General features: G+C 46.0%; 1 protein-coding gene across 2 annotated transcripts; it reads left to right on the forward strand.

Annotated features, from left to right (window-relative positions):
- Positions 1-327: 327 nt before the first annotated feature.
- On the forward strand, positions 328-21,252 carry TP63 (tumor protein p63). 2 transcript variants are annotated; one of them, XM_009084726.1, is made up of 11 exons: positions 328-345; positions 1,208-1,394; positions 3,093-3,208; positions 3,526-3,635; positions 3,906-4,042; positions 5,036-5,118; positions 6,084-6,220; positions 17,194-17,351; positions 18,305-18,449; positions 19,282-19,375; positions 20,634-21,252. In XM_009084726.1, the coding sequence occupies exons 2-11, from the start codon at positions 1,274-1,276 to the stop codon at positions 20,928-20,930; spliced, it is 1,398 nt and encodes a 465-aa protein (XP_009082974.1). In that variant the 5' UTR covers positions 328-345; positions 1,208-1,273; the 3' UTR covers positions 20,931-21,252. The 2 variants fall into 2 exon arrangements, with proteins under 2 accessions (XP_009082974.1, XP_009082973.1); XM_009084725.1 differs by lacking the exon at positions 328-345 and having other exon boundaries at positions 1,213-1,394; positions 3,906-4,030.
- The last annotated feature ends 6,081 nt before the right edge of the window (positions 21,253-27,333 follow it).

Genomic DNA, 27,333 nt, shown 5'->3' on the forward strand with positions numbered 1-27,333 from the left:
AAGAGATGAAAGTAGGGAAATGCCAACAATTCCTGTGGGTTACGTGGTTCGAGTTACTGGGAGAGCTTTGTGCTTATGAGTGTCTGAGCACCAAATGCCTCTGCAGTTGGGGTAGTGACAAAAACTGCCATATTTTGGAACAACCTTGTATGCCAAGGGCGACTGCAGAGTCTCCTTCATGGGAGACATCCAGAAAAATGGGTCCAGGTTGTGCAGTACTGAACCACTTAAGAGTTTTTCCTTGCAATCCTTCCTGCTAAACACGTGCCTTTATTTCAGTGAGGGATTTTGAGCAGAAGCCAGCAACTTCAGCCTTGATGTTCTGCTGAGTAAAGGTTTTCAGATGTGAACATACTTCAGGAAAATGCTGCATCAGTGTTACTGTTTTAGTGGGGAACATTTTAAGAGAAATCTCATATGCTTCAAATTAGCACGGTGAATAAGAACATCTTGTTCTGCTGCAAGTGTTCACTGCATGGTCACAGCCTCCCTTTTGGAGCCAGCTGCTGGGTTATGCTTTAGGTCTCACCATGGACCTGGTCTTTGGGTTGTTCAACTCTTCTGGTCTTTGATCATTTAGAAAAAAATGTACTATCTTTTAACCTCTTTTGTGGACCTAATGCTTTGAGTTTAGAAGTGAGGTGCTTGGTAGATGTGTGAGATGCTTTTAAAAGATGACTGAAATATCAGATTTGGTACAACTCCCAGGTTGGTCAGGGTCTTGCTTTCAAGTGCTATTTGGTTCCAAGGGTCACATTTTTATTTCATCCATCTGCAAAAGTAGGAGGATTTCTTATAAAACAGAATGAAACACTTTGTGTGTGGTTTCAGTGCTTTCAGGATTACAGGATGCTGTGAAAAGAATAGCATCTGTTTTGTTAGGTGGGGAATGGGTGTCCCTTGCAAGAGCGGGTGTGTGCACAAGAGAAAGAAAAACTGTATTTGTCCATGTAAGAGAAGTGTTCTTTATCTGAAGATTTTTGCCTTGGAAAAACTACGAGGTAGATTTATGCTTTGCTATATAAAATGGGTAAAGGTCTAGGGGTTTTGTCACCTGTCTGGAAGCGTGGCTGTTGTGCAAACAAAGGCAATGCACGTGCAGTAGCTGGTGCTTTCAGTTACATGTGCAAACCTATCTCCATCCTTCTGGTGTGCCTCTGTCTCTAACTGAACATCCTGACTCTCTCTTGCTCTTTCCCCCATTCAGTATTCCACCGAACTGAAGAAGCTGTACTGCCAGATCGCCAAGACGTGTCCCATCCAGATCAAAGTGATGACCCCACCACCTCAGGGTGCTGTCATCAGGGCTATGCCAGTCTACAAGAAAGCTGAGCATGTCACCGAAGTGGTCAAACGCTGCCCAAACCACGAGTTGAGCCGGGAGTTCAACGAGGGTAAGGAGAGCAGTGCTCTGCTAGCAGTCCCTCTCCAGAACTGCTTGGCTGATGAGTGCAGGGATTTTGACAGCAGCTTCAGTGCAAACTTTCTGGAAGCAGACCTCCCTGCAACATCTTATACAGCTGTTTATATCCCGTGCTTATCAGGAAACATCGTACAATACTTTAACTGTCCCTGTGCAAGCATGCCCTTGGGAAGAAAATACTGAAATAAACCTCATGCCTGCCAGGTTGGATGGATGTCTGTCCCCATGGCTGGCAGGGCCCTTCTGGCAGCCTTTCGCTACTCTGCTTTTGCTCCCGCAATGAGAAGCAGCTGTTCTTGTGCTCAGGAATGAGCTTCCATGTCGCTGGGACAGGGATCTAGTAACAGGATGCAATATCATCTCCAGTCCTTAATCCACGCCTCAAAGACAGAGGGGCTGTTTATCTCTAGCAGGATAATGCTAAGTGCCAGCATCAACTGTAGGCAACCTTCCTGTACAGTTAACGCTATCGGTTCAGTATTAATGTTCTAATCTTTTACTTGCTTCTCCTCATGTTCATGAAGTTGCAGCTGTTTTTAAAATGTCCTGGGATTTTCTGCAAACTCATGGGCTGGGATCCATTTTGCCTTAGCCACTGAAGTTCACATAAGTTCATATGAGCATCTGGTTTATTCTCTGTGCATTATTTTTCTCCTACTGTAAAAAAAAAAACAGTTGGTGTCAGTTAGCAGGATGTCTTAGGGACCTGGATCCCTTTGCTGTTTACAGTGCAGCCAGCTAGACAAGCCCAAAAATAAGCAAGGACTTGAGAGTGAGACGGTTATTCAAAATAGCTTTTCATATTAGAAAGTACTTTTCTGACAGAACTGTATTTTTTGAGGGATGATACCATTCAGTAATGGAGTTTAAGAAAGAAAAAATTAAAACTATAAATTCTTATTCTGAAATATATTCTGAAATAGAGCAATAATGATTGCTCTAGAAATAGACTGTATTTTGAGTAAGAAATGAATGGTTAATCCAAAAAAATGAATTCTTGAGATGAACCTGTAACAGGTTCCTCTCTTCAGAATTTTGTGATATGTTGTAGAAACACTCAAGAAAACTTGCAGAAAGGAGACTCTTTTTAATTAGTGGAAATTGGCCTAGGAACCAAGAAGATCATGTTCCCTTCTACTGCTACTGTAAGCAAGCAAGCTTTTCAAGTTGGCCATAAATTAAATGCATATTTCTCTTGTTGCTTGAATCTTTTAGATCCTTGGGGTCAAGACTAGCAGAAGATAGCTAGCAATTGATGGGGAAAAGAGTAGGAATTGAAACTCGAAAGAATTTACTTTGTGTATGCATCAGAGGGAGGAAAAGACAGACTTTCAGCCTGTGTAAAGATCCACATGGAGCTACCTGCTGGAAGAGCTGCTGTGAGCTGCCATTCAGTTGACATTTGGCCTTGCTTAGTCTGGAATCTTGGAAAGCCTATGTTCAAGTTTAGTCACGAGTGTCCAGCATGAGTTCGTGAAAGTCTGTGTTGCCTTTGTTGGCAGTGGGGTCCTTGGGAAGGGATGCTTTAAGGACTGGGAGGCACATCTGTGCTCTGATAGACCTCTGGGGCCAGGTGCAGGAGTTTCCGTGACGGAAGATCTTGCCACACTGCGTGTGACCTTGCTTCACTGAACAGTGTCTCTTGTTTTTTGCCTCCTTGCTGTTGCAGGCCAGATTGCGCCTCCCAGCCACCTGATCAGGGTGGAAGGGAATAGCCATGCCCAGTATGTAGAAGACCCCATCACTGGAAGGCAGAGTGTGCTGGTCCCCTACGAGCCGCCCCAGGTACGTTGTGAGCTCAGTGTGGTGGCATCTTGGCATGTGAAGGGGTAGGGATTGTAATCCTAGTCAGTGGAGTTGGGATCTTTTGCTTTTCCCATCATCATCGCAATGAATCCCTTCTTTGTCAGAAATGAGCTGTTAAACGCCCTCTTTATCCCTTGAGAGCAGGAGTTCTTAATTTCTTTTAAGGAAGCCTTTTAGTGGGGCCTATTTTATGCTCGTTCGATTACAGCACAACTTGGGAATACAAGAGGAGAGCTTGAAAAAAGCAAAGCTTTCCATCCACAATCTCTTCTGCTCATGCCCTTTGTCTCATCCAGGTTGGTACGGAGTTCACGACAGTCTTGTACAACTTCATGTGTAACAGTAGCTGTGTTGGAGGGATGAACCGTCGCCCAATCCTCATCATTGTGACACTGGAAACCAGAGAGTAAGTAGTGTATCACAGGTGTAACCCTTTGCTGGAGAGGCGCCCTTCTGTCTCCTCTTCCATGCAGGGCAGCATTCCATATCCTTAGGAACAATTTTATTCAAGGGACCATAGGATATTTTTAGATCTTTGCAGGTGGGAGGTGCTGAAATCCTGACTGGGAAATGGGAAGTTTGGGTCTTTCTGTACATAGTCTGGTATGAAGTTGAGGGGTGCTGCTGGCCTCCATCCAGGATGGGAGCTGATGTTTCTTCTCATCTCCCTTCCCAGCGGGCAAGTCTTGGGCCGCCGATGTTTCGAAGCCCGTATTTGTGCTTGCCCAGGCAGAGATCGCAAGGCAGATGAGGACAGCATCCGCAAGCAGCAAGTGTCTGACAGCACAAAGAATGGTGATGGTACGAAGCGCCGTAAGTAGCTGGCAGAGCTGGGCAGATTGCAAATTGTGCTCTCGCTGGGTGCGGTGTGTCCCTGGTGCTTGTGCTGCAGAGACAGAGTGGTGCTGTGCATGGGCTTGGAGGCAGGAGGACATCAGGTGTTTGCTCTCTGAGGGTAAATCAGCCTGAAAAATGAGCTGGTGTTCACTAAATGGTCTTTGACAACCTGGCTTTGTGGGCTCCCTTGCAGGGCTGCTGGAAGAGTGTTTATTTGCCACCTTCCAACTGCTGCTACTCTCTCACCACTTCTTGAACCTTTACTGCTTGTTTGGGGCTGTGCTGTCATTCTCTGCTTCATCTATCCAGTGTCTTGTGCTGTGGCATGTCTTCCAGCCACAAGGATCTAGATTAAGGCTGCACAAAACCCTGCTGTGCATCAGAGACATTCTGGCAAGTGGTCTCCCTCTGTGCAAAGTACTCATTGAACATGCAGGATGTGGAAATCCAGCTTTGGTTTCCCACGTATGCTCAGTGATGGTACTAGGCTGAACAGCAAGGCAGGAGGTTTTAACAGGAGACGGGTTGGAGGGAGGCTTTGTTTTCTCTGTGAATTCTGCATGCTTCCTGCCTATTGTCTTGGCTGTGTGGATCATTGATTCACCAACAGCTCAAGCACTGGAATACCAAAACTCGCAGTCTTTCCTGTGAAGGGCCAGTGCTTGTTCTAAGCATGGCTTGCCAGGGTTTTGCCATATATCCAGCTCTCCTTGGCTGATGTGTTTCCTTAAGTGGTATGGCCAGCCAACATCTGCAGTCGTGTCTACCTTGTGGAGCCAGGAGCTGCATACACAGTTCTGGAGTGGCTCAGACAGAGATCCTTTTAGAGCTCTACAGATCTGAACTGGCCATGCACTTCATGTCCCTTTTGCATCTCTCTTTTTGCCTTTTTCTTCTTCATACCCTCCTCCCCACATTGGTTTTTTTGTTTTTTTTTTAAATGGGATGCATTTGGGGTTTCTCTTCCAGCTTTTCGACAAGGAACTCATGGCATTCAGATGACATCTATCAAAAAAAGACGTTCCCCAGATGACGAGCTCCTATACTTGCCAGTGAGTTCTCTCTATTTTTGCATTCACCTTATGTTTAGTATCTTTGTTGGTGACTTGAGAGTCACATAGACATTTAGGAAGAATGGAGGATGGGGCTGAGATGTGGAAGAATTATTTTATTTTTAATCCCAAGAGGTACCTATTTTAAATACATATTCCAAATTAAAAAAAAAAATTAAAATCCCATTAACTGCTGACTGAGAATGGCTTGTGCAAGGCATATGAGAATATTCCAAGGGATCTGTCTGTCCTGGTGGAAACACTGTCTTTGAGATCTAACTAGGGTTTCCTCCTCTGTCATTTCTGGGTCTGTGGCACATGACCTTTCTCTAGAAATAATGGATGTTGTCTTAATGATAGGTGGATGCTTCTGTGGCTTTTATATGTATTGCCATTGTAATATACTGATAGAAGTGAAATATGCTGTAGTAAGTGTAGGATCAGAAAGAGCAAGAAGTGTTCGTAATTGGCCATTTAGCTGATTTCCCATGAGCCATTTTGGATAAATGTTTAGTTGGATAAATCCCAAAGCACAGTGTGCTTAGAGGAGAAGGGAGATCCAAACCCAGCTCCCAAATTCAAGTACTCTCTTTTCTCAAGGCATGTAAGATTCAGCACCAGATGATCTTACATCTGAGGCAGGTAAAGACATTTTCTGTCTAAACAGATTGGATCCAGAATATTGCTTTTTGTTGGCATAGATTTACTTTGAGCCATGTGACAACCCCAAAATGTTCATTAGCCTGCAGTGTGAGATTATCGCTCTTCATCATTATCTGCTGTACCTCTAGCACAAGGTTTAGCAGTTTTATGGTGTATGCATAGTGTATAAACAGAGTATTTGCATCCTGCTCTGGTTGTTTATTTGCCTTTATATAGAAGTCACTAAGGTGGCTGTCACTAAGGACTATAGATGCAGTCCTTTAAAGCTTTACTTTCCCCCCTTTCCTTTTCCCTTGATTCAGGTGAGGGGACGGGAGACATATGAAATGCTACTAAAGATTAAAGAGTCCTTGGAGCTGATGCAGTACCTTCCCCAGCACACAATTGAGACCTACCGGCAGCAGCAGCAACAGCAGCATCAGCACTTGCTCCAGAAGCAGTGAGTACAAGTGTGCTTGCAGTGTTCAGTGCAGTGGGAAAGGGGGAGAGAGGAGAGAGACACAGAAGGCTTCTGCATACATGTTCACAGGGACATGATGCTCAAATGAGGACCAGACAATGGGACAAAGCAGTCTTCCTCTCCAAACACACATCCTGACTTGCAGGGTCCCTCTCTAGTCTCTCCCACACATTTCACCTTTTGGGTGAATGAGGACAAGTTCAGTGCCTCATTTCTGACTTCCAGATGGAGCCCAGGGTGCAGTGCTGTGAGGCAGAGCCATTGACAGCCAGCAGTCAGAAACCTGTTGCATGTGCCTGCCCCAGCTGGGAAGTGCAGGCTGAGCGCACTTTTCTCATCTGCTCCATGGGAATGGCAGCAAACATGGAGCCATCTCTGTGCCTTCTCCAGGGTATTCATGTGATCATCTTGCCAAGAGTGTGTAGAGCTGGGACTGTGATCACCAGCTTAGCTGAGTGCTTGGCCCCCACTGCCATGCATCTCTGGTGTGTTGGAGGGCTGGTGTCTCAGTGGGGCAGCAATACTTTAGGTTGCTCAGCTATAACATGGGAAGCTGAAAGTATGGAGTGAGGTTGAAACATATAAGACTTCCTTCGTGACCAGTGGGTATTTCAAAGAAAGACTCCACACATGCACTTTGAAAGTGTTGTCCAAAGCTGTACTTTGCCAACTGACTCTCCACATTGTGCATGAGAAATTTTCCAACTGAGCAGGCGTGTGCCCTTTTGAATTCAGCTGGCAGGGCGGCACCAGGTTGTGTTGGGTGTTGCAAGTGCCAGGAGGATGGGGAGAAGGGCCAAATAAGTGTCTGGTTTCCATGTTCCTCTCTGTTCCCAAAGCTTTGCAGTTACAGATACTGGGTCAGAGAATGACTTCCCAGACAGGACATAAGCAGTGTTGTTCATGGGCATTGCTTCACCTGCTGTCTCGGGTGACAGAAAATAGCTGCCAGGGCTGTAGGTAGCTGCCAGCGGTAGTGCTTAGGATCTCATGCGTTCCTGCTGGTGAGCTCTTGCGTCAAGAGGCTGTGGGTATAACTCATTCCTCTGCAGAGGTTAGCATGAGGCCAAGGCACCACATAAGTCCCACTTGAGCCTGTAGGGATTTATTTTGGTGCCTTGGCCTTGTCTCAGGACTTCTGCAATACCACAGCTTTCTGCCAGATCTCTGTATGTGTTCACATTTTGACCTGTGTGTTTTTAGTGTCAGCTGGAATATTGTGGAGGTGTGAAAAAACCCTTGTGCCAAAATAGCTGGAGCATCCAGGGGCTCTGGACTCTGTTTTGGGGCACTTAAAAATCTCACTATTATTATTTACTTTTATCACTCATCTACACTGTTTGTATATACTATAGCTTGTATTTACTAGCTCCTAGGCATTGCAGCCTTTGTGTGCTCTGCTGCTTGTCTTCAAAGCTCCATCTGAACTACAGCCATTTCAGCTGAGAAATGGTTTTGTAAGCAGAAATGGACAGCAGCAGATGACAGCTTTCACTCGGTGCTGACAGTTGGCTTTGCCATAATTGCTGTTTTCATTCTTCCTGTATCAGTAGGATGAATTCCTAGCAACTGAGGCTGGCATTTGTGCTACCTTTAAGATCAGCATGTATAAGTCCAGCCATTTAACTTCCTGAAACTTCTTTGGCGTGTCTCCTGGCACTTGTCCAGTTATATACTCATTTTTCGCAGTTGCTGAGTGTGCTCAGATACTGGGGAGAAAGATTAAGAGCTTTTAAGGATGCCAGGAGTGGGGAGAAAAATAACTTTCAGTGTGTGTCTGGAGCTGTTGCAGTTTTCTCTGCTGACAGCCTGCCATCAAGCTGGGTCTTCTGTGCTGGGATGCATGTTCAGGCAATAATTTCTTAGGTTTGGTGCTTTTTCCTCAATGATCCAGGGTATGACTTAATATTTGGAACAATGCATTCAGGGCAAAGGGATGTTTAGGCTGAAAAGACTCTTAGATGCAACTGCATCCTGAAAAAGAATTGTTAAGCAGCTTCAGGTCACGACGTGAGAATGGGTAGAGCTGGCCCTTTATAGGGAATGGTTTGGATAAGAGCAGCCTTGCATGCAAGCTGGGAGATGTCCTGCCACTGCTTCCTTGTCAGGCTGGCCAAACTCGGCAGCATGGTGACTCCTTAGTGAGTCTGTTTTGGCCTTTCACTTTGTAAACTGGGATGTACTTTCAGAATTAGGTCTCAGTTCACCTTTAGTTCAAAGCACACGTGAAAAGTGGGAGCTAGGAAAGTGCATATACCATGACCAAGTCTGAATGTGTTGCTAGCTCTAGGTCCCAGCAGGGCTCTGTGGGGCTGGGATGCTTGCAAGTTGTCTTTGACTTGCTCTTCTCAAAATGGAGCTGCATGCACATGTGCTCCACAGTCAAGCCTTGATGGAGGAATTGCTTGATTTTTCAGTTTCCTTTTCTGGGCTATGATTAACATAGGGAAGCTATCTATATGTGTGTGAAGAGTTTTCCCTTTCAGTCCTACAACATCAAAAGCGTCATCTTTTGTGAAGGGTAGGAAAAGTCGTTTTAAAAATATGAATCTGTCATTTTGGAAAACAACTGTGATTGCTCTTGTGCTCATATAGACCAGCATTGCATTTGACAGGCCAGCAGATGCAGCTGTCGGACTGTTCTGGAATAAAAAGGACAAATTTGGTGTCAATCAGAAATCTTGTCTCCCACAAGATGACCAAAATACTGCAGTGCTCCATGTTGTGCCAGGCCACAATCTTTCTCTGTCTCATCTCCTCTCTCTGCTTGCTCCTTTGTGCATGGTTTTCTCTTATTTACTGTTATGCCAAATACCTTCATGATCATAGGTGGGAAGGTTTTTTTCTGCCATTTCTATTCTTTTTCACTGTCAAATCCTGGGGCCCGTATTTGAACAGCAGCACACACGTTTATTTAAAGACTTCTTTTTCATGGTCTGCCACTATTTGTTTAAAACAGATTTGCCAGATGATCACTGCTGTGAGAGATAGCAGAGATGGCCTGTGCTTTGTTGAGAAGGAAATGTTTCTTTGATAATCTGCTGTGAAATACATTTACCATCAATACTGCCAAGGAGTTATCTGCAGTTTTTAAGGGTTTCACTGGAAAGCACTCTTTCATAGCAAAATTTCCTGTGGTGTGTTGCACCCTGCTGAGCACTGTTTTCAGAACAATCTGTATTTCAGTGTACTGCAGCATAGAGCCATAGAATATCTCAAGCTGGAAGGGTCCGATAAGGTCCATAGAAGATCACCAAGTCCCACTCCCATGATTGAAGGGTTTTCACAAAGTCTTCCAACGGCTACCAAGAGAAGGGATCTTATGTCCAAGTGGATTCTTGTATCCCAGAAAAGCTTTCTTTCATATCAGCAGGGCTGCAGCTACCAGCCCACTGGCTGCCTTTTAGTCTAGTGAGCAGCACAGCACATTATCCAAATACAGAAGGAATTAACCCCGTAAGTGAGGTGTGACAGAGCTGAGCTATCCAGTGAGTGGAGTGCTCCAATTGAACTGGGACCTCCAGGGATCCTGGTGCTGCTGTTGTGGGGAGGGGGATGGTGGGGAAGGCATTCTTCATACCTCCACGTAGTTAATCTCATTTTTGGTGTGGAAACTAATAGTGGATTTTTGCATGGTTTGGTTTGGTTTTGTAGTGCTGTTCTTGCATGTGAACGCCACACGCTTGGATAGCGTTCTCAGTAGAGGACTGCCAAGATGAAAGTGAGTTCTGAGGATACAGTGCCCTCTGCATCAGCTGAAATCCCAGGAACCCCTTGGCTTTTCAATGGGGAGCAGTTGAGCTGTAATCAATATGGCCAGTAGGCACCATCCTCTCTCTAGCACCAGCTTCTGATTCTGAAGTAATTGAAGTTAGAAGTGGACTTGATGGAAGGTGTTACTCCTTTTGCCCTTTGGCTGAGTGCTCTTGTTCCCCTCCTATTTGTCACTGGGAACATTATCAGGGCATTATTTGCACATGTGAGACTAGGACATGAATCGGATTTCGCTATCAACTTGTTTTCCCTTCCTTGCCAAGCACTTACTTGTGCCTGGGGCTTTCCACCTTCCTAAATCTCCCTGTCACATACCCCTCACTGTAGGTGCTAAGACATCTGCTTTTCCACTCTTTCAAAGCCCATACTATGATCATGAAGGCAGAAAATGAGTGTTTCTCTCTTGGTGGCTGGCAAAGGGTCCTGTACATTCATCTTTTTCTTTTCTCTGGTTCCTTCTTTACAGTCTCCTTTCGGCCTGCTTCAGGAGTGAACTCACGGACTCAAGGAGAGACCCTCCCAAACAGACCGATGCCATCCTAAAACATTCCAGCCTCCCAAACCCATCAGTATATCCATAAACCGAGCTGGCAGGGTCATTTTGCCCAGCTGGCAGGACTAGGAACAGTGGGGCAAATACACAGCAGAGTGAATAGTGAGAGTAATCGTTTGAAGGGACTCAAACTTTGCAAAAACAACAGACACTTCTACAGACCTCTTAGGTGTAGCCCATAGCGTTGGGAGGTCAGGAACCACGGTGTCGTCTGTCTTGGTGTAACTTTTTCTTCCTGTTTTTGTAATGTACTGATACTCTTTCCTCTTCTGTGTTTGTGAAACTCAGCAGGGTTTCTCTGAGCAGGTCTCAATTTTAAAATGCCTCTTGTCTTGTTTAAGTTAAATATGTTCATGGGCTGGGGGGATGGAAGGGGAATGTGTGTTTAAATGGCCTGTGATAGTCAATTTGGCCTGTTTTAATGCTGGTCATGCACTTAGAGTGCAAGTAGCTGACTTATTTGTACTGCTGGACAGAGAGGTAATAGTGATATGAATTGGCACTGCTAAGAAATCCATATTATTTTTTTTCTGTAGAAATGCCCACTAATTTGGTATCATGATTTGTTTCCCCTTATTTCCAACCATAATGAGTCTGATCTAAAGTACATCAAAATTGTGTGGAAGACTAGGTGACTTTGACTTTGCAGCAGCACTGCTGGCATTTATCCAGCTTTACTGATCTTAGGAAGATCCATTCTGACTCTGTGGCCTCAATCCAAATGGTGGGCTGAGCTGCACAAGTTGAATGTGATGTTGAAGTCTTTCTGTCTAATGACATCCACGTGTGCCCAGTGTCCCTGTCTGTTTGCAGCTGAGGGTATAAAGGGCAGAGGGTCCAAAACTGCTCCTTGCCCTACCTGTGAAAAGGGGTTGGAGTTTGCCCCTTTACTTACAGATGTACAGCAGTTATTAGATGTTGCCTTAGCATTTTCATCAACCCTTCTCACCAAACCTCATAGTTCAAAGGGAAGCAGTGCCAGTGTATACTGCAGTTGACTCAGCCAAGTGGCCTCAGGCCATGTCCACCTTGTCCATTAACACTGAAACCAGAGGGTTTTGCTAATTGTGTCCATGAAATGCATCTGGGTTTAGCAATTCCTGCACAGAAGACTGTTCCTCAGCAAGGACTTGTAAGTTCGCACACTGCTTTTATCAAACTCTACCTCTGAAAGCCATTCATATAGGGCTTGACAAAGAGGTTTTTGAGTCATTTGGAAAATTCCTAAGTGTCAAGCTCAGACTATCACAAAAGAGCAACAGTCAAGAGGCAAGTAACATGCCATGAAATTAACCTGGCAATGCTGAGTATGGCACTAGATGTGGATACTGGCGACAAGGGAGGAGCTAGCTGAGGGCAGGCGTGATTCCTTCTGTGGTTCTTCCCACTGAGAGATGCTCAAACATCTTTACATGAAGAACAGCCCCTAATGCTGGTAGGGAAGTGTCCTTCCACCCACACTTCCAGGCAGTGGCATTGCTTCTGAGGAACCCTCCAACACTTAGAGCAGCAAGAAATAGAAACAGGAAAGAGTTACTGAAGGTACGGTAGGAATGGCGCTCCCTGTGGGTTGGCATTTGACCAGATCAGCAGTGGTTGGGAGAGCAGAGCTCGGTTGCAAATGCCAGGGATCAGCAGCTCCTGAGAAATGCAGGAGGCTGGATCAATACTGCTGGGGACCTGTGTGCCCTGCAGTGCAGTCTGTGCTGGATTTATTTAGGACAGGTGTGTGCCCAGCTCTGTCACACTTGTGGTTAGTCACAGCCTGAAGAGAAGGTGCCTCCCAAATGCAGAACGAGCCTCCTGGCCACCCATCAAGGAAAAAGCCTGATGCAGTGGTAGAAGACGCTTATCTCTGAACATCACATCATCTGCTTCCAGGCAGCAGAGCTGTGATCTGAGCAGGTGATGACTTGTACTAACATCCCCTTTGAGAGCTATATCCCATCTCTGGATATCTCCTTTGTTGTCTTAGCAAGACTTGTTCTGCTATAGCAGTGTGGAGAAGGGCTGCTGGAAAAGAGCCCCCAAAATAGTCACTAGCAGTGACTATTTCATGCAGTTGCAGTTCTACCATTGTGCCTCATGCAAAGCTAACCAAAATCAAGTGCCTCTTTGCCTGGAAATTCCGGGAAGTTCTTTGAGATCACAAAGCACATCATTATTGTTCTGCGCCTTTTTATTTGGGAGAAGAAAGGCAACGTGATTCCTTTCCCTGTGAGAGGTGGGAATCTGAACTGTAAATGCAGCCCAGACATAGGATTAAGCTTGGCACTGTCATCTGTCCTTCCAGTGAAGGTTTATTCTGGGATCTTGGTCTTGTCTGCTTGTGGATGCCAATGTGGAAGTACTGTGACAGGGAAACACTAATCAGTATCTAGAGCTTAGCTTTGGGGCCTATCCACCAGCAAGTTTAAGGAGGCAGCCAACTAGAAGATACAAGGCACCTGCAGCCTGCACTGGGAGATTCCAGCTCATGCTCCAGTTCATCTGGTATGACCTCTAGGAAATCTCTTGTGCCTTGATGGGCAACACAGCCCAATCTCAGACTTCCACAAAACAAGAGTATAATTTGGATCCTGCTGTTCTCTGGAAAGGCTTTCCAATTTGTCCTACTTAGCTGTAAGAGGATGATGATTGTGAAACTGATCTTAATGGTGACTTGGTTTGCTCTTCAGCTACAAGGTGATTGTCTTAGAAAGTGCTGTTCTGCTATTCTCTTTTTTTTTTTACTTATTTTAACTTCATCAAATACCTGAAGCTGGAAGCAATTTAAGTTGGTTTGTAGTCTGTCCTCAGAAAAAGTGAAAACTTTTTCCTAATTGTCTTTTCATTGCTTCTTTGCCATCTCTGGGGCTTCAGGAAAGTAAGCCTTTTCCTTTCAAGGAATAACCAAGTGGACTAATTGGGCCTTATCAGTCTAGTCAGGTCATATCAGTCTGTGTCAACTAGTTGATGTATATCCACTCTCTGTATGACAGCTCCCTTCCCTGGATTGCAGATTGCATCCACTGCCTGCCTTGGGAAATTCCATACCTGAAATCATTGTCACCACCCCTGTCCCTGTGCTGTAGTTGCTGTCTGCCTAGTAACTATTAGAGCTCCTCCTTTCTATGCTCCCAGTTAGTTACTAAGCCTACAAACCACTGGTGTGGTTGAAAAGATGCACTCTTGCTTGTTTTGGAATAGTAGCAGTTTGAGATATGGGGAGCAAGGGCATCTCTCTGCTTTTTAGTGTCCATGGGCCTTCAAAGCAGATGAATGAAACTGAACATCACCTATGTCACTTGTGTGCCATTACCAGACTCCCCCAGTGTAATGCAGCCCAGTGGGCAACCTTGCTTGAAAAAACCAACGTTGACCTTGTGTGAATTGGAATGTGATCCTTGCTGTGACTACTGTAAAGAAAGGCAGACACAGCACTGGACAGCTTTGATTCTACTTGTGTGTCTCTGCTTTGTGACTGATTCTAGGTCTGCAGGGAGAGCAAACTGTAGGCACAAGGGGCTTGGGTGAAATCTTAAACTCTCTAAGCATGAGCTGCCCTGATCCTGCATTTAATGAACCTTTGATGTTATCTGCATTAAGGCTACTTATATGGTGGTATGGTCCTCTAGTGAATGAGCACTCTGGGACTTGTCTACTGAATCAGGTAATCGGACTATACAAGCAGTTTTCTACCTCTGGTGAAGGGCTGGTATCCAGTGGACTGGGAAATCATAGAGTTATAGAAGGTAACCTATGAACTGAACTTAGCTCATATATGAGAGAAGGAGGAAGTTCCTTCCTGACCTCTTGAGACAATCAGTATATGCCTTGAAGCATGAGAGGCGATTGCCCTCATATGAGCTTGCATAACTACAAATGTTATTTGCTAAATAATTACCTAGCCTCTTAAAGAGAGAAGAATCAGTTGCAGAATGTGACTCAGTGCCTTTTGTATCAGACTGTTCCAAGAAGTATAATAGTCTCTTAATTGAAGTCCTTATACCTTGATATTAAAATGCATTTCATTGGCATTGATATCAAAGAAATTTTAATGCTCCTAATCTTTCTTGAGACATAGTAAGTACAATTTTAATGAGAATCACTGTGCATGACATATCTGTTTTTAAAAACTTGAGAAAAAAGCAAAATATTTTAAATGAATCCTCAAACACCATGTAGTCCTTGTGCTTAATACCAAAACCCACTTTCCTGTGTTTCTGAGGCTGTTGCTATATTGATGTGTGACATTAATTTTCAATAAAATTTTGCATCTTGGTTTATCTTGAGACTTTTCTTTGGCTAGATGGCTTTCTCTAGGCCTTTTAGACATCTGCTCATGTGATGGAATAGTTTAGTTGAAACTAGTATGGGTACAAAGAAAAATGCTTTGGTTTCCTGTTTTACTCACTTGAGATTGATTGTCTTAATCTTGACTCTCATGAGTACGAATCAGGTAAGAATGGAGTCCTTAAGCTATATGTTAAAGCATGTGGGTTTTTTCTAAAGTGTAGATTGCTTTGGGTTTGATTGCCCTTTTTTTTTTTTTTTTTTATGTCCTAAGTATTTTGTAGTCTCCTAACTAGCTTTGCTGAGATCACTGTTGGTGGTGGAGAGGGCAAAGATGGGCCTACTACTGACCTCAGACAGTGCAACTCAGTCTTTTTGGGAAGTCTTTGTTGATTTGATTTGGAATTTCATTGTGTGCATAGTGACCTTCTCACTTGCATATGATGCAGATTTTGCCCTGAGAGACTATTGGGGTGTGTAGTAATGTCAGCTGAAGCTCAGTTAAGATAGGTACCTGAACCTGTAAAGTAGAAATACTCATTTTGGTCCTAAATCCAGAAGCCTGTTAGGTTAGGGGTGATGTCAACCTGTCTTGAGTTTCATGACTGGCCTCAACTTTCATAATTGGGGAATTGAAACCTCAGATCTGAATCATTCCCTTCACTCTGAGAAGCTGGGTCTGAACTTCATGGCTCAGTTTCACTTCCCCTTGGGAGTTGCTGCCATTGTTAGTATTAATTTGTGAAGCTTCTTGTGCTTTCCACTTCCTTGAGTCTGTGAAGTTTGCTGGATCTTGTCCTGCATCTTCACTGCCAAAGGACAGTTCACACCCTTCTGTACCTCCTGTAATTGTGTAATTAGGTAACATTTCTTCAGGGCCTTAGATACTCTAGTCTGTTAGCATAGATGTTTTCTCCACCCAACACTGCAAGTCTTGAAAGTGCAGGAAGCTGGAGACAATGTAATTGTATGGAACTTGACCTTGAGTGCTAAAGGTTTTAATAAATTATCTAGGAATAAGCCTTTTCTTTTCTTTTACACTTCACTTATTTGAAGTAATAACTATTCTATTTGCATAGAAGAAAAGCAAGTTCCCAGAAATTGGTGTAACCAGTTATATCCAGATGAGCAAGTTTCCCAATGGGAAATAGGTTGGGAATGTGCCCTTGCGCCCTTGCCATGGGGTCACTGTGATATGAGTGCCAGGCTCCATGGCAAGCTGGGTAACCTCTGCTCTGCAGGGTGAGCACAGCCTGCAAGGGTAGTAGTGTTTGGGAAGCGTGGGGAAGGAGGACACATTTCCCAAACTTTTGCCCAGTCCTGCAAATGCCCCAGGTGTTGGAGAGAGAAAAACTTGCTCCCTTGCGGCATGGGGGTGCTCTGCCAATTGTGCTGTTGGACCCTCTTTAATGATCATTTTCTGCATATCCCACATAAGACCCCACTACAGATGGGATGCCAGAGCCGTAACTCGATCTGGGAACTGGGCTGCCGTTCAGGAGCAGTCTGGTCTGTGCTTTGGATCGCTTACACGGAGGGATCGCAGCTGGGACCCTCGGGGCTGGGCAGTGGGGAGCTCGCCAGCCTCTCTGGCCCAGTTCATGAATATGCTGGATGGAGTTTGGGGCTGTCTGGACTTGAGGGGGAGGCTAGTGCTGTCATCAAGTGGTAGTAGGAACCTGATACTCTCTGCAAGCAGCCTGCAGGGTTTGGATACCAGGTTCTCCTTAACACCAGCAGAAGCTGCTCGTTGGCATCCCAGGCAGCTCTGACCATCTCAGTAGTTGTCTCTAAGGTGTATGGAATCTGTCTTTTGGAAAGAGCTCTGGCTGACAACAACCTGATGATATGAATATCTAGGAATTTTGGATAAGTCAAGGTGATAAGTGTGACTCAATCTGAAAATTGTTTCTGCAGTCAGGTTTTAGGGGTAGTAAGGATGGTTTGAGATGGCTTTCTCAGTTTTTGTTCTGAAGAAAAATGTCTTTGACCACAAGGAGACCTTAACTTAAAAATATTCTTTGATTCTTGGCAGCTGTTTGCTGGCTTTGCAAATGTATTTTTCAACTGAAAAACTTACATAGATACTTCTCCTTAAATAAAAAGTTTGAGCCAAAAGTAAAATGTTCCCTTTGTTGGCACTTCAACTTTTTCTTAAGGTGCTGAGAATATCTGGGAAATTTCTTACAACATATTGACTCTCTTTCCAATGACTGACTCTCCAGTGATGTTTATCTGCAATGCTCTCATGGTGTCAGTGATTTCACTAGCAGCAGAACACGTGTCCCCTTGGATGCACACTCTTAATCAACTGCTGTGATTCCTATCCTAACATCTCCTTGGTTTGCAGGACCTCCATGCAGTCACAGTCATCCTATGGCTCCAACTCTCCACCACTCAGCAAAATGAACAGCATGAACAAGCTGCCCTCGGTCAGCCAGCTCATTAACCCCCAGCAGCGCAATGCCCTGACCCCAACCACCATCCCTGACAGCATGGGAACCAACAGTAAGAAACCCTTATTCCTTCTTCTCCTGTCCCCTGCGTGCTCCCTGCTAGTCTGGGCAAGGAGACTTGGCATCTCCAAGTGGCCAGTGTGAGGCTGGGGAGCCTAGAGTCATGCGCTGTGAACTTGCAGAGCCAAATGTTGCTCACTGCTGTGCCACGGGGCAAGGCTACAGCATCCTGCTTGGAGCCTCACAGGGGTGAACAGAGCTGCTTTGTGCTGCAGGTCTATCTGGCTGCACTGTCCTCTAGCTTTCAAGACTTGTTTCTTCCTCCTTTCCCAGCAGAGGAGATGCAAATGTTGGCAACGATTTTTTCCCTTAGTTCAATTAAGAGACTTCTTAGTTTCAAAGGAAATATCTGCATCTTGCAGCTCTGTAACCTGCTTCCTTCTGGCTGCTGAAGAGTGCCCAGCAGCCCTGTAAATTCAGGATGACAGACATGGTTCTGGGGGCTGAGTTTTGTTGGGGCTTTTTAGATTGGGGTTTTTTGTTGTGTTTTTTTGTTGGGGTTTTATTTATTTATTGATTTCAAAGGCACTGGACTCTTGCCCACACCTGTTGCCTGATCCCCTTCAGGTGCTCTTGCTGTCTCTGAAAACAAAGCTGTTTGGCTTCTGTATTGAGTTGCTCTCCTGGCTCTGTCCTGCTCTTCTCCCCTGGCAGGGCAAGCCAAGATGAGGCTTGCTTAGGTGTCTGCTGAGCCTGTCTGTGAGGGAAGGGGATGCAGTTGTAGTGCTGCTGACAGTTGCTCCTGTGAGGGAGAGCTCCTGAAGGACTGTCTGTCATCTGGTCCTTGGCCCTGCCTGAACCTTAGCATGAGCTCAGCCAGTGCAGGGCTTTGCAGGGGATTTAAAGCTGCTTTGGCTGTGGATGCTTCCTTTGGTGCCCTGCTGGGGGCAAAGCAGGGGTCTGGGCATGCCTGGGTAACAATGTGCTCCTCCTTCTCTCCTCCAGTTCCCATGATGGGCACCCACATGGCCATGACCGGTGACATGAATGGCCTCAGCCCCACGCAGGCGCTGCCTCCTCCCCTCTCCATGCCTTCAACGTCCCACTGCACCCCCCCTCCTCCGTACCCCTCAGACTGCAGCATCGTCAGGTGAGCGGCAGCAGCCTGCACGGCGCGTCTTTCCCACCCGCCTGGTGCCAGGAGCCTGAAGGGTCCTGCCAGCCTCCTTGGCCTGTTCTCCTGGAGCACTGGATCCCACTGGGCCTTCGGCAGTCCCGAGGCTGGCACCCCCTGGGCACCAAGCCTCAAACCCCCACCTCCAAGCATCTGAGAGAAACGGGGAAATTAGGACTGCAAGAAAGCTGAGGGATGCCGCATCAGTTGGAGCTTGAGGGTGCCAGGCAGTCTTGCAAACATTTCTTTTTTTTTTTTTTTCCTTTTTTCCCTTTGGCCACTCAACAAGCTATGGCTGAGGTCAGAAGCCCCTCTGCCCTTCATGAGGTCAAACAAGTTGAAAAATGCTGCTCATAAAGGAGGAATACTTTGCACTTAGGGAGGAATGTGCTGACTGGAAGTGCATGATGTGTCTGAGCCCCAGACCCTGTGCCCTGCTGAGGCCCACTGTGCATGCAGCAGGCTGCCATGGGCTCAGATCTCTTCTGGGTGACATGACCTGGCAGGAGGGTCTGTGTGAGCATTCCTGCCCCAAGACCCAGGCTGTGCAGCACTGACTCGTGACTAAGGCAAGGTGCTGCCATGAGGGCTGTCTGCTAGGTGCTGAGCGGAAGGACTCCCTCGTTCGTTTGATGTGGCAGTGATGTGGCTTGCTGGCCTAGGATGTCTTGGAGGAGGTCAAGCCAAGGGTGAAAGCTTTGTTTCCTGTTGCTGCAGATTGGCTGAGTGTTTGGTTTTTCTGTGGTTTGGGCTGTTGCAGCCAGGGTGATCCTATTTTCTCTCTCCTTCCTTCCTTCCTCCTCTGCAGCTTCTTAGCGAGGTTGGGCTGCTCATCCTGTGTGGATTATTTCACGACCCAGGGGCTGACCACCATCTATCAGATTGAGCATTACTCCATGGATGTAAGTAACTCCTCACCATTTCCTTTGTTTGCACTCTTGGCCCTGCTCTAGGAACAGGTCAGAAATCCAGACTCAGTATACTCTATTTTCACATGATTAGCTTGATTTAAGGCTGTTGCACACAGAGAAGACGTGCTGTGAGGTGAAGAGAGGTTGGACTCAAGGCCAGCATTGTAACTTCCTGGCTTGGCACAAAGAGTGTTTCCCTTTCCCCACCACTCTGTTTTAGCCCCTAAAGTGGCCCCAGCCCATGCACCTGTTAATTCTGCAAGGCTTGGTTTCAGTTTACACCTCACTTGCCTGCAGACAAGTAGGCTGTCCAGAAGTGGTCTGTGTTTTTCTCTCCCTGCTTTTATTTTCTAGCCTTACCTTAATCAATTTCCCTTGCCACTGGCATCTCAGCCCTGTTTGTTTTTCTTGTTTTCTCTTGCATGGCTTTTGCTGCAGAGTTGCTTCTTCCTCTCCTGAGCCATTGCTCTCCTCTGAGCTGGCTGTCCCATTTTTTTTTCCTTGAGACTTTGCAAGGCTGTGGTGCTTTTACTCTCTAGCGTGGGCTGCCTTCCTTCTGCTGCTGCTCTAATTGGAAAAGCTGACCCAAATTAACCAAAGTTGATTGCTAACTTTTTCAGAAGCTGATATCATATATCCCAGAGTTAAGGTAATGCAACCCTCAGGTACTGCATCAGAAGTCATGGGGCCTTAAAGTACAAGTTTTCTAAGGTTATGTGTCTGTTACTAGGTTTCGGTTATGTTAAAATAATTAAGACAGTTTCTACAGAGTCAGACCCAGAGCTTCAAATAGTGGGGCTCAGACTTGGATTCTAAAATCCTTTTGCAGGCTTTGAAATGAACACAAGTTTTCAAAGCCATTGACCTTCTGCAGCCCAGCATCCCTCACCATTGACAACCAGCAGATCTCCCTGAGGTTGCCTTGGAGGTCTTGCAGTCCAGTTGACCATCTAGCTTTAGGTCACCATGTCTTGCACATGAATGTATGTTTTGTGTAACTTAAGAATAGACCTTGTGCCTTAAAAACAGACCATTAGTCCTTGCTGCCTCATGGCCACAGTATCTGTTCAGAAGTGAGTCACCACTTTCAGGATTAGTGGTTTGTCTTCTGCAGTGCATCGTGGCCACCTGGATTTTGTCAGCTTTGGTGGTTCGTAGGCATTTGCAGAGTGGCCCAGAGGCTGCTTCTGCTCTTGGAGCCCAGCTTGTCTGGGGTGTGCCCTGTTAAACCCTCCACCATGTCTTGCAGGATCTGGTGAGCCTCAAGATCCCGGAGCAGTTCCGCCATGCCATCTGGAAGGGCATCCTGGACCACCGGCAGCTCCATGACTTCTCCTCCCCTCCGCACCTCCTGCGCACCCCCAGCGGCGCCTCCACCGTCAGCGTGGGCTCCAGCGAGACACGGGGGGAGCGGGTGATCGACGCCGTGCGCTTCACGCTCCGGCAAACCATTTCCTTCCCGCCCCGGGACGAGTGGAACGACTTCAACTTCGACATGGATGCGCGGCGCAACAAACAGCAGCGCATCAAGGAGGAAGGGGAGTGAGCCCGCGGAGCCCACCCCACCCCGCCCCAGCCACAAACTGCTCAGCCCCTCATTTGGCTTCCTTCTGCTTGGTACTGCACCCCTGGACAAAGGGCAGAGGGAACCTTCTTGCTCACTCATGCTAGGTTGTGCCCTTGATGCTGTCTGGGTCACAGTCCTGGGCTGTGACCTCCACCCCAGCTCTTGCAAGGGAAGAGCTGAGCGAAGGGGGAAGGCGGGTGGTATTTCCTCGAAAGCCGTTGACCTTCTTGAGAAGGCGTTGTTCTCGTTTCGTGTTTTCCTTTGGGGAGAGGGCTTTTCTTGACTTCTGAATCCTCACACACCTTGCGGGTGTCCTGACCTGCAAACTTGTTTCTCCAATCTGGCGATCCCACTTTGAAAAGCAGGAAGGTTAAAACGAAATTTCAAACTACCAAAAAAAAAAACAAACCCCAAACAATCAAACCAACCCCAAAACCAAATGCAAAAAAAACAAAGCCACCAAACCCTGAACTGACAGTTCATCCAAAATATAAATGGGAATCGGTCTGCTGAACGTTGCACTTAAACAGCATCTTCCCACGGAGCTGAGTGCTCTGTTCACGTGTAATATTCTCCAGCGGAGACAGCACATGCACTTTGCTGGGCAGGCCAGCACTTACAGCCACCTGCAACCTACTTTTTCCTTTTCCCTCACCTTCTCTGGGAAAACCCAAACCTGCTGTCTCTTCTTATTTTGGATTTACATACATGTGTATGTCCTGGTTAGTTTCTTTCAGGCTACAAAGTTACATACAGCCACTGGTCACTCTTCAATTCTGCCCCCACCCAACCTTTAGCCATGCTGTTACTACTACTGACATTTAAGCTAGAGAATTAGGCTTTGCCACATATGCAGCCTGGTTAGTTTAGCATAAGGATTTGCCCACTTAGCTTCCAGCTGAACGGAGGACTGAGAGCTGCACACTGATTTGTAGGGCTTCAGCTATCCTAAACTCAAGTCTTTTATTTAGACCAGGATAGATTGGTTTCCTTCCAAGTAAAGTAGAACTGTCTTTAGGTATATTTGTAATAGGCTGGAGCCTGTCGTGGTTTGTTGCTGTGGACTATAGACTAAGTGACAAGCAACTGGAGGTGGAGAGTAAAAACAGAACAAACTGCCAACTGCCTTAAAACAAGGTCCAGTTCCTAGTAATATGAGTGTTGTTACTGCAAAAAGTCATGTTTACATGAGAAATTGATTTTTGCTCTGTTTTCTCTTTATTGGTTCTGCAACAGCTGTGCTCTGAGGCCTTTCCTCTGACTGCCAGTGGTCCTGTGGACAAGTAGCTGAGCAGAGTGTCTTTTCACTTTTTTATTGGCCAAGGTAGTGAGACTCTAACCTATACAGAACAAGCCTAAGCTGAGGAGCTCAGCTCAGCACAGCTGCTTTCAAGTTGGCTTGCTCTTTCTAACAGTAAGCCTGACTGGTTTTTGGCTGGGGAGAGATGAAAAAAGCAGCTTAAATGACTTATCATCCTACCTTGCTACAGCCAAATAGACTCGTTTCAAAGCAGTGGCTGTTTTCAGGGCCCTGCTGTGTGCCATGTATTTCATTTAAGTCCAATATTGTTAGCATTCCCCATCTGTCTGTTGTGCCAGGTCTGTGTTGCGTTCAGAAACTGCCTTTTGGTAACTGTGCAAGCCTGTTTTGGATAGCTCTAAATGGTAATGCCAGATGGTTACCCTGTAAAGTGTGTATATAAATATTTTTTGTATGTGTAATTTTTGTTTCCTACAGCATAACATGACAGTTTTTATTTCTTCTTGGGCTACTGGGTCTGACAGAACCACAATAAAATGTTGTTTGTTTTTCTGTTATTTTTTAATTATTATTTTTATGCAGAATGCTTACAGTATACCTTGTAACAAATGACTAGTCACTGGACAAATATATTTGTATTTTTCATACTGAGATTCCTGTGTTACTTTGCAGTTGAGGGGGGAGGGGGCAGGTACGGAAAGCCTGTTTTATCATTTTGTTTTGTAACACTTCAAAGAGCAGTGTCCTAGATTTCAAAGTATTTAACATGCTCAGTGTGAGAACTTACTATGTCTCTTTTTTTTTTTCCTCTATATGGTACAAAAGAAACAAGTCATCCTGCTCTTGACTTGATGCAAGAATTAATTCAGCGGGGCAGTGTTAGTGCAGGGAAAATGTTAGTGCAGGTACTTTGCAAGTTCCTGGAGGTAAATTAGGCTGTGCCCTTCTCACCTCCATGGTTTTGCATCTCCATTGTGTAATCCTTCTGAGCTGCTTCAGTATTGTACAAATATTGATGCAAAAGACACCATCAGTTTTAGGAACTAGGAAGCTTCTGACTATAAAGGTTAATGCAGTTAATGCTGTACCCAGAGTCTGGGTGCAAGAACTTCAGTATCTGCTTTTCAACTCAGCAGCAAGATGGAGCTTTTCTGCTGCATCACTAATGATTAAAATATATGCTGTGAAAACCTTTCTACTGTATACCACTGTGGAGCCCACTTCTGTATAACTGGAATCTTCAAGTGAGTTTGAACTGCTGTAGCTTTTACCCTCCCCTTGTGTAGAGCTGTGATTTTTTTTTTGTTTGTTTGTTTGTTTTGATACATCAAAGCATTATGGGTTAATTGAGCTGAGAATCTGCCAATGCTTGTAGCAATGACAGTGTTGCCTGCACCAAGACCTGTGTGTGTTTTGGAACACCTTGTTGTTGAAGTCAATGAAAATAAAAGCCAAACTGAAAATGAGACTGAATTCCAAAACAATTTCTTTTCTTGCCTGTGCGCCTTCTTGGAAATGATCAGGAGTCTGCTGCTGTGTCCTCCTCTGAGCAGTTGGGGGTTAGTGTCACCTTTGCCCATGGGTGCAGTCTTCTCATCCCCACAGCATCCATGTCACAAGGATGTGTTATAAGGTGCCATCACATATCCATCTCCTGCCTTTCTGGCAGATGGAATGGGGCAGCCCTGTAAGCATCTTTCTGAACTGTGAAGGCTTCTGCCTGTTGCGTGTCTCTTTTTTTGCCCTTTCTTCAGGTTTCTTCATGGTGTTTCTGAGCAGGGTACTGAGCAGTGCCCAGTATTCCATGTTCTGCTCAAACTCAATGGAGCCCTGACTGCTGTGAGCCCTTGTCAGGGAGAGGGAGCATGTGCTTTGAGCAAACAGTCCGTGCTGCCTTTTCCTACCTCTGTGTTTGGGAAGTAGTCTTGCACAGCCATCTCCACCATCTCCCTTGGAGCTTGGGGAGATTTGTCCACCTTATTTAACTTACACCAAAGGCTTTGTGCATCGCCTTTATGCATCCTCTCTCCTAGCAAATCCATTTTATTTTCCTTTGTATCTCAGTTCTTCCAAGGATTTGAAATAAGGGAAGCTCAGAGTGAGTGGAGTGGCTGTCCTGAAAGTGATGGAGTGGTCTCCATCAACCAGGGGCTTCATCCTGTCTGTGGACCACCACATTAACAGCCCAACTTCATTATTGGTTTCTGTTTGGAGCCCCATGTCTGTCTCTCGGAGTTTTCCTCGGTTATGATTGCTGGAGGATGCTCAGGAATGGGGAGAGTCAAAAGAAAACCCCACAAAAATCTTGGAAGAAGAGGCAGCCATGGTTTCCCTTGGGAGCTTAGCTTCATTAGGGTAGGGAATGGCTGCCTGATATCTTTGGTTCTGACCACTGTTTCTTTTCCCTATTGTCAAATGATTAGAGTAGTAGTTGTCTCCAGACACCAGTACCCAGCGGCATCAGTACCCTGGTTGCCCTCTGGCAGTCAGGGATTGCTTGAGTGTGATGTTAAAATTAGTATGTTCCCCTCAAAGACAGAGGTACTAGAACAGCTGTGAGAACTTGCTATTTCTGCTGATGGACTCTTTGCTTCTAAATGAGCAAATTGGATCAGGTAAAATAGGATTTCAGTTTCCATTAACCAGGTAGGCTTGAAATATGATTGCAATTTCTGTCTTCTATGATCCACTGCTGTAGCAGGGAACCTCTACATTGCTTAGGTTATAGGAAGGGTTTCAGGGCTGAGGAATCCCAGGCTGGTGCTCTCCCTTTTGCCCTCCACCCATAGCCATTGGAATTCTGTCTTTGGATATTGGGATGCTTCATATGCAGGCATGAAGTTTTCAGGGCAGGGATCCATTACAGGCTTCCAGCTGTGTTTTGCAAGCCTGGGTGGACCTCTGAAGACGTGCATGTCCTGCTATGCTCTTAGTTCAAAGTGTGCTGAAGCTAGCAGTCCCCTGGAATGAAACTTATCTGGAGACAACAAAACTTGGCAGATGTCTGAGTAGAGCCTGTGGAGGCTGTCTTGCTCATCACATTCTTCCTGTCCTGTATGCCTTAGCAGAAACCCCTTCCCTTCTGATGGCAAAGCAGCTCTGCCTGTGCTGTGGAGGAAGGATTATGGGACCTGGCCTCCTACTCTGCCTCTTTACAAGCTGTTTCTCAGTGGAAAAACCATGTGGGCAGCCCGGCCCTAGCACCAAGTCAGAGTTTGGGCTGTTTGGCCTTCTAATTTACTGAGCTAGATGTGTAACTTATATCAACTGCTTTGTGGTGGTTGGTGAGGAGCTGTGGCAGAGCTGGCAGAGCTCCCCTGCATCATTCCCTATGGTCTGTGCCTGTGCTGAGCCTTTGCCAGGAAGGTTTGACAAATGGCCTCACCTGGCTGCCTGGCTCAAACTGGTGGTTTCTGTGTCCCAAGTTGTTTTGCTTCTCTGTAATCCATGACAGCAGTGAAGTGACTTCCAGAGCATGTAACAAAGGGTGGAGTTTTGGAGCCTATTTGTTGATATTTGGGTACACTGGCCATGAAGGTCAAATAAACTGGAAGGAAGCTAACCTTCATGCTCTCTTGGCAAGGACTGGTTGTGGCTTTCTCCCATCTTAATTCTATAAGATTTAGGAGCCAAAGTTTTACTCTGAGGTGTATGGCAGCTGTTCTCTGCTACAGCTTTGCTGCCCTGGTCTGGGCCCTGTGGACTGATTTCTTTTCCTTTTATGTTCGGAGTCTCCCAGCTTTACATGCCATCTCTTCAGCACAAGATCTTTACATCAATGCTGCAGAACCTGGTGTTTTTTGGTTGTGTGTGTATGTGCATTTCTGTCAGTAGATGCCTTTCATTCAGTGGGGAGTTGGAGTCCCTCTGCACCCCATCATCTGCCTGTGGATGTTGCAGGGCTGCCCATCACAGCCATACCCTGCTGATATGGGCTTCCTTGGCTCAAACTGGTCAAAGACCTTTTTGGGGCTAATGAGGGGATGAACTGGTTTTGTTAAAATGCTTTGACTTCCTTGTAAACACTCCTACAGTGTCCTATGTTTTGTTCTTAGGCAACATCATCTCTGCCTTCATGAAATGAGCCAAGTGCCTGGGGCCATATGTGAGTAAAACAAAGGCTTTGTGGGATTAGGGGGCAGGAGATGCAGGATTTGGGGCATGGGCAAGCACTGAGGGGCATCACTGGGGACAGTGTACCTGCAGCATTGAAAACAAGGGCTGAAGGGTCACAGCTGCACCTGAGGACATTGATTGTACCTAGTGTGTTTCTGCCTTGGTGACTGCAGTCACAGCAGTGCCACACCTCGCCCTGCTCCCACAGCAATATCCAACACAGGCCCATGGGCAACTGGATTTCAGTTTGAGAGCTCTGTGATTCTTTGGTGAGGGTACCTATGCACCATTCAACTGATTTCCTCACTGGCACTGCAGTGCACTGCCTTTCACATGCACTGGTAACATTAGCACAGCAGCCAGTTGTTTTTTGGCTGTGCCACTTCCCCACATGATGGGGTTACATGCTCCAACAGGAGGTGGGTGCCTTCTGGTATGCTCAGCAGTTACTCAGAGGCAGCTGGGCTGATACCAACCATTACAGCATGCAAGGAAGATGCTCACATTGTCTCTCCCAGCAGCCTAGGCTGGGAGATTAGGTTCCCTGCATTATCAGTGGCAAGAAAGTCCCTGGGGAGCCATTCAGAGCATAATAGATTCCCACTCTGAATCATGCCCTGGGAGATGTGGTCTCATTACTGTCTGCATCAAGGCCAAAGGAAGACTAAGCTTACTTGCTAATATTAAGCAGGACAGCTCTGTCCATACAATCAGCTTTGATGTGTACCTAAGGCTTGTGGCTGCACTGCAAGAGACACTCTCATGGCACAGCCATGTGCAGCAAAGAAACTGGTGCAGGGTCTGAAGACAAAAAGGGAAAAACTGTAAAAAACCCACAAACCCACAACAACCAACAGACCTGGGGAAGAGATGGTGCTTTTCCCCTTCTGTTCAATTGCCATCATCACTCTTAGTGTCTAGCAGCAGAGTTGGGGGCAAAAAAAAAAAAAAAAAAAGCGGGAAAGGAAAAAGAAGAGGGGGGAAAGAGGGGGGAAGGAAGGAAAA

Source organism: Acanthisitta chloris, unplaced genomic scaffold (genome assembly GCF_000695815.1).
Source record: "Acanthisitta chloris isolate BGI_N310 unplaced genomic scaffold, ASM69581v1 scaffold4691, whole genome shotgun sequence".
NCBI lineage: Eukaryota > Metazoa > Chordata > Aves > Passeriformes > Acanthisittidae > Acanthisitta > Acanthisitta chloris.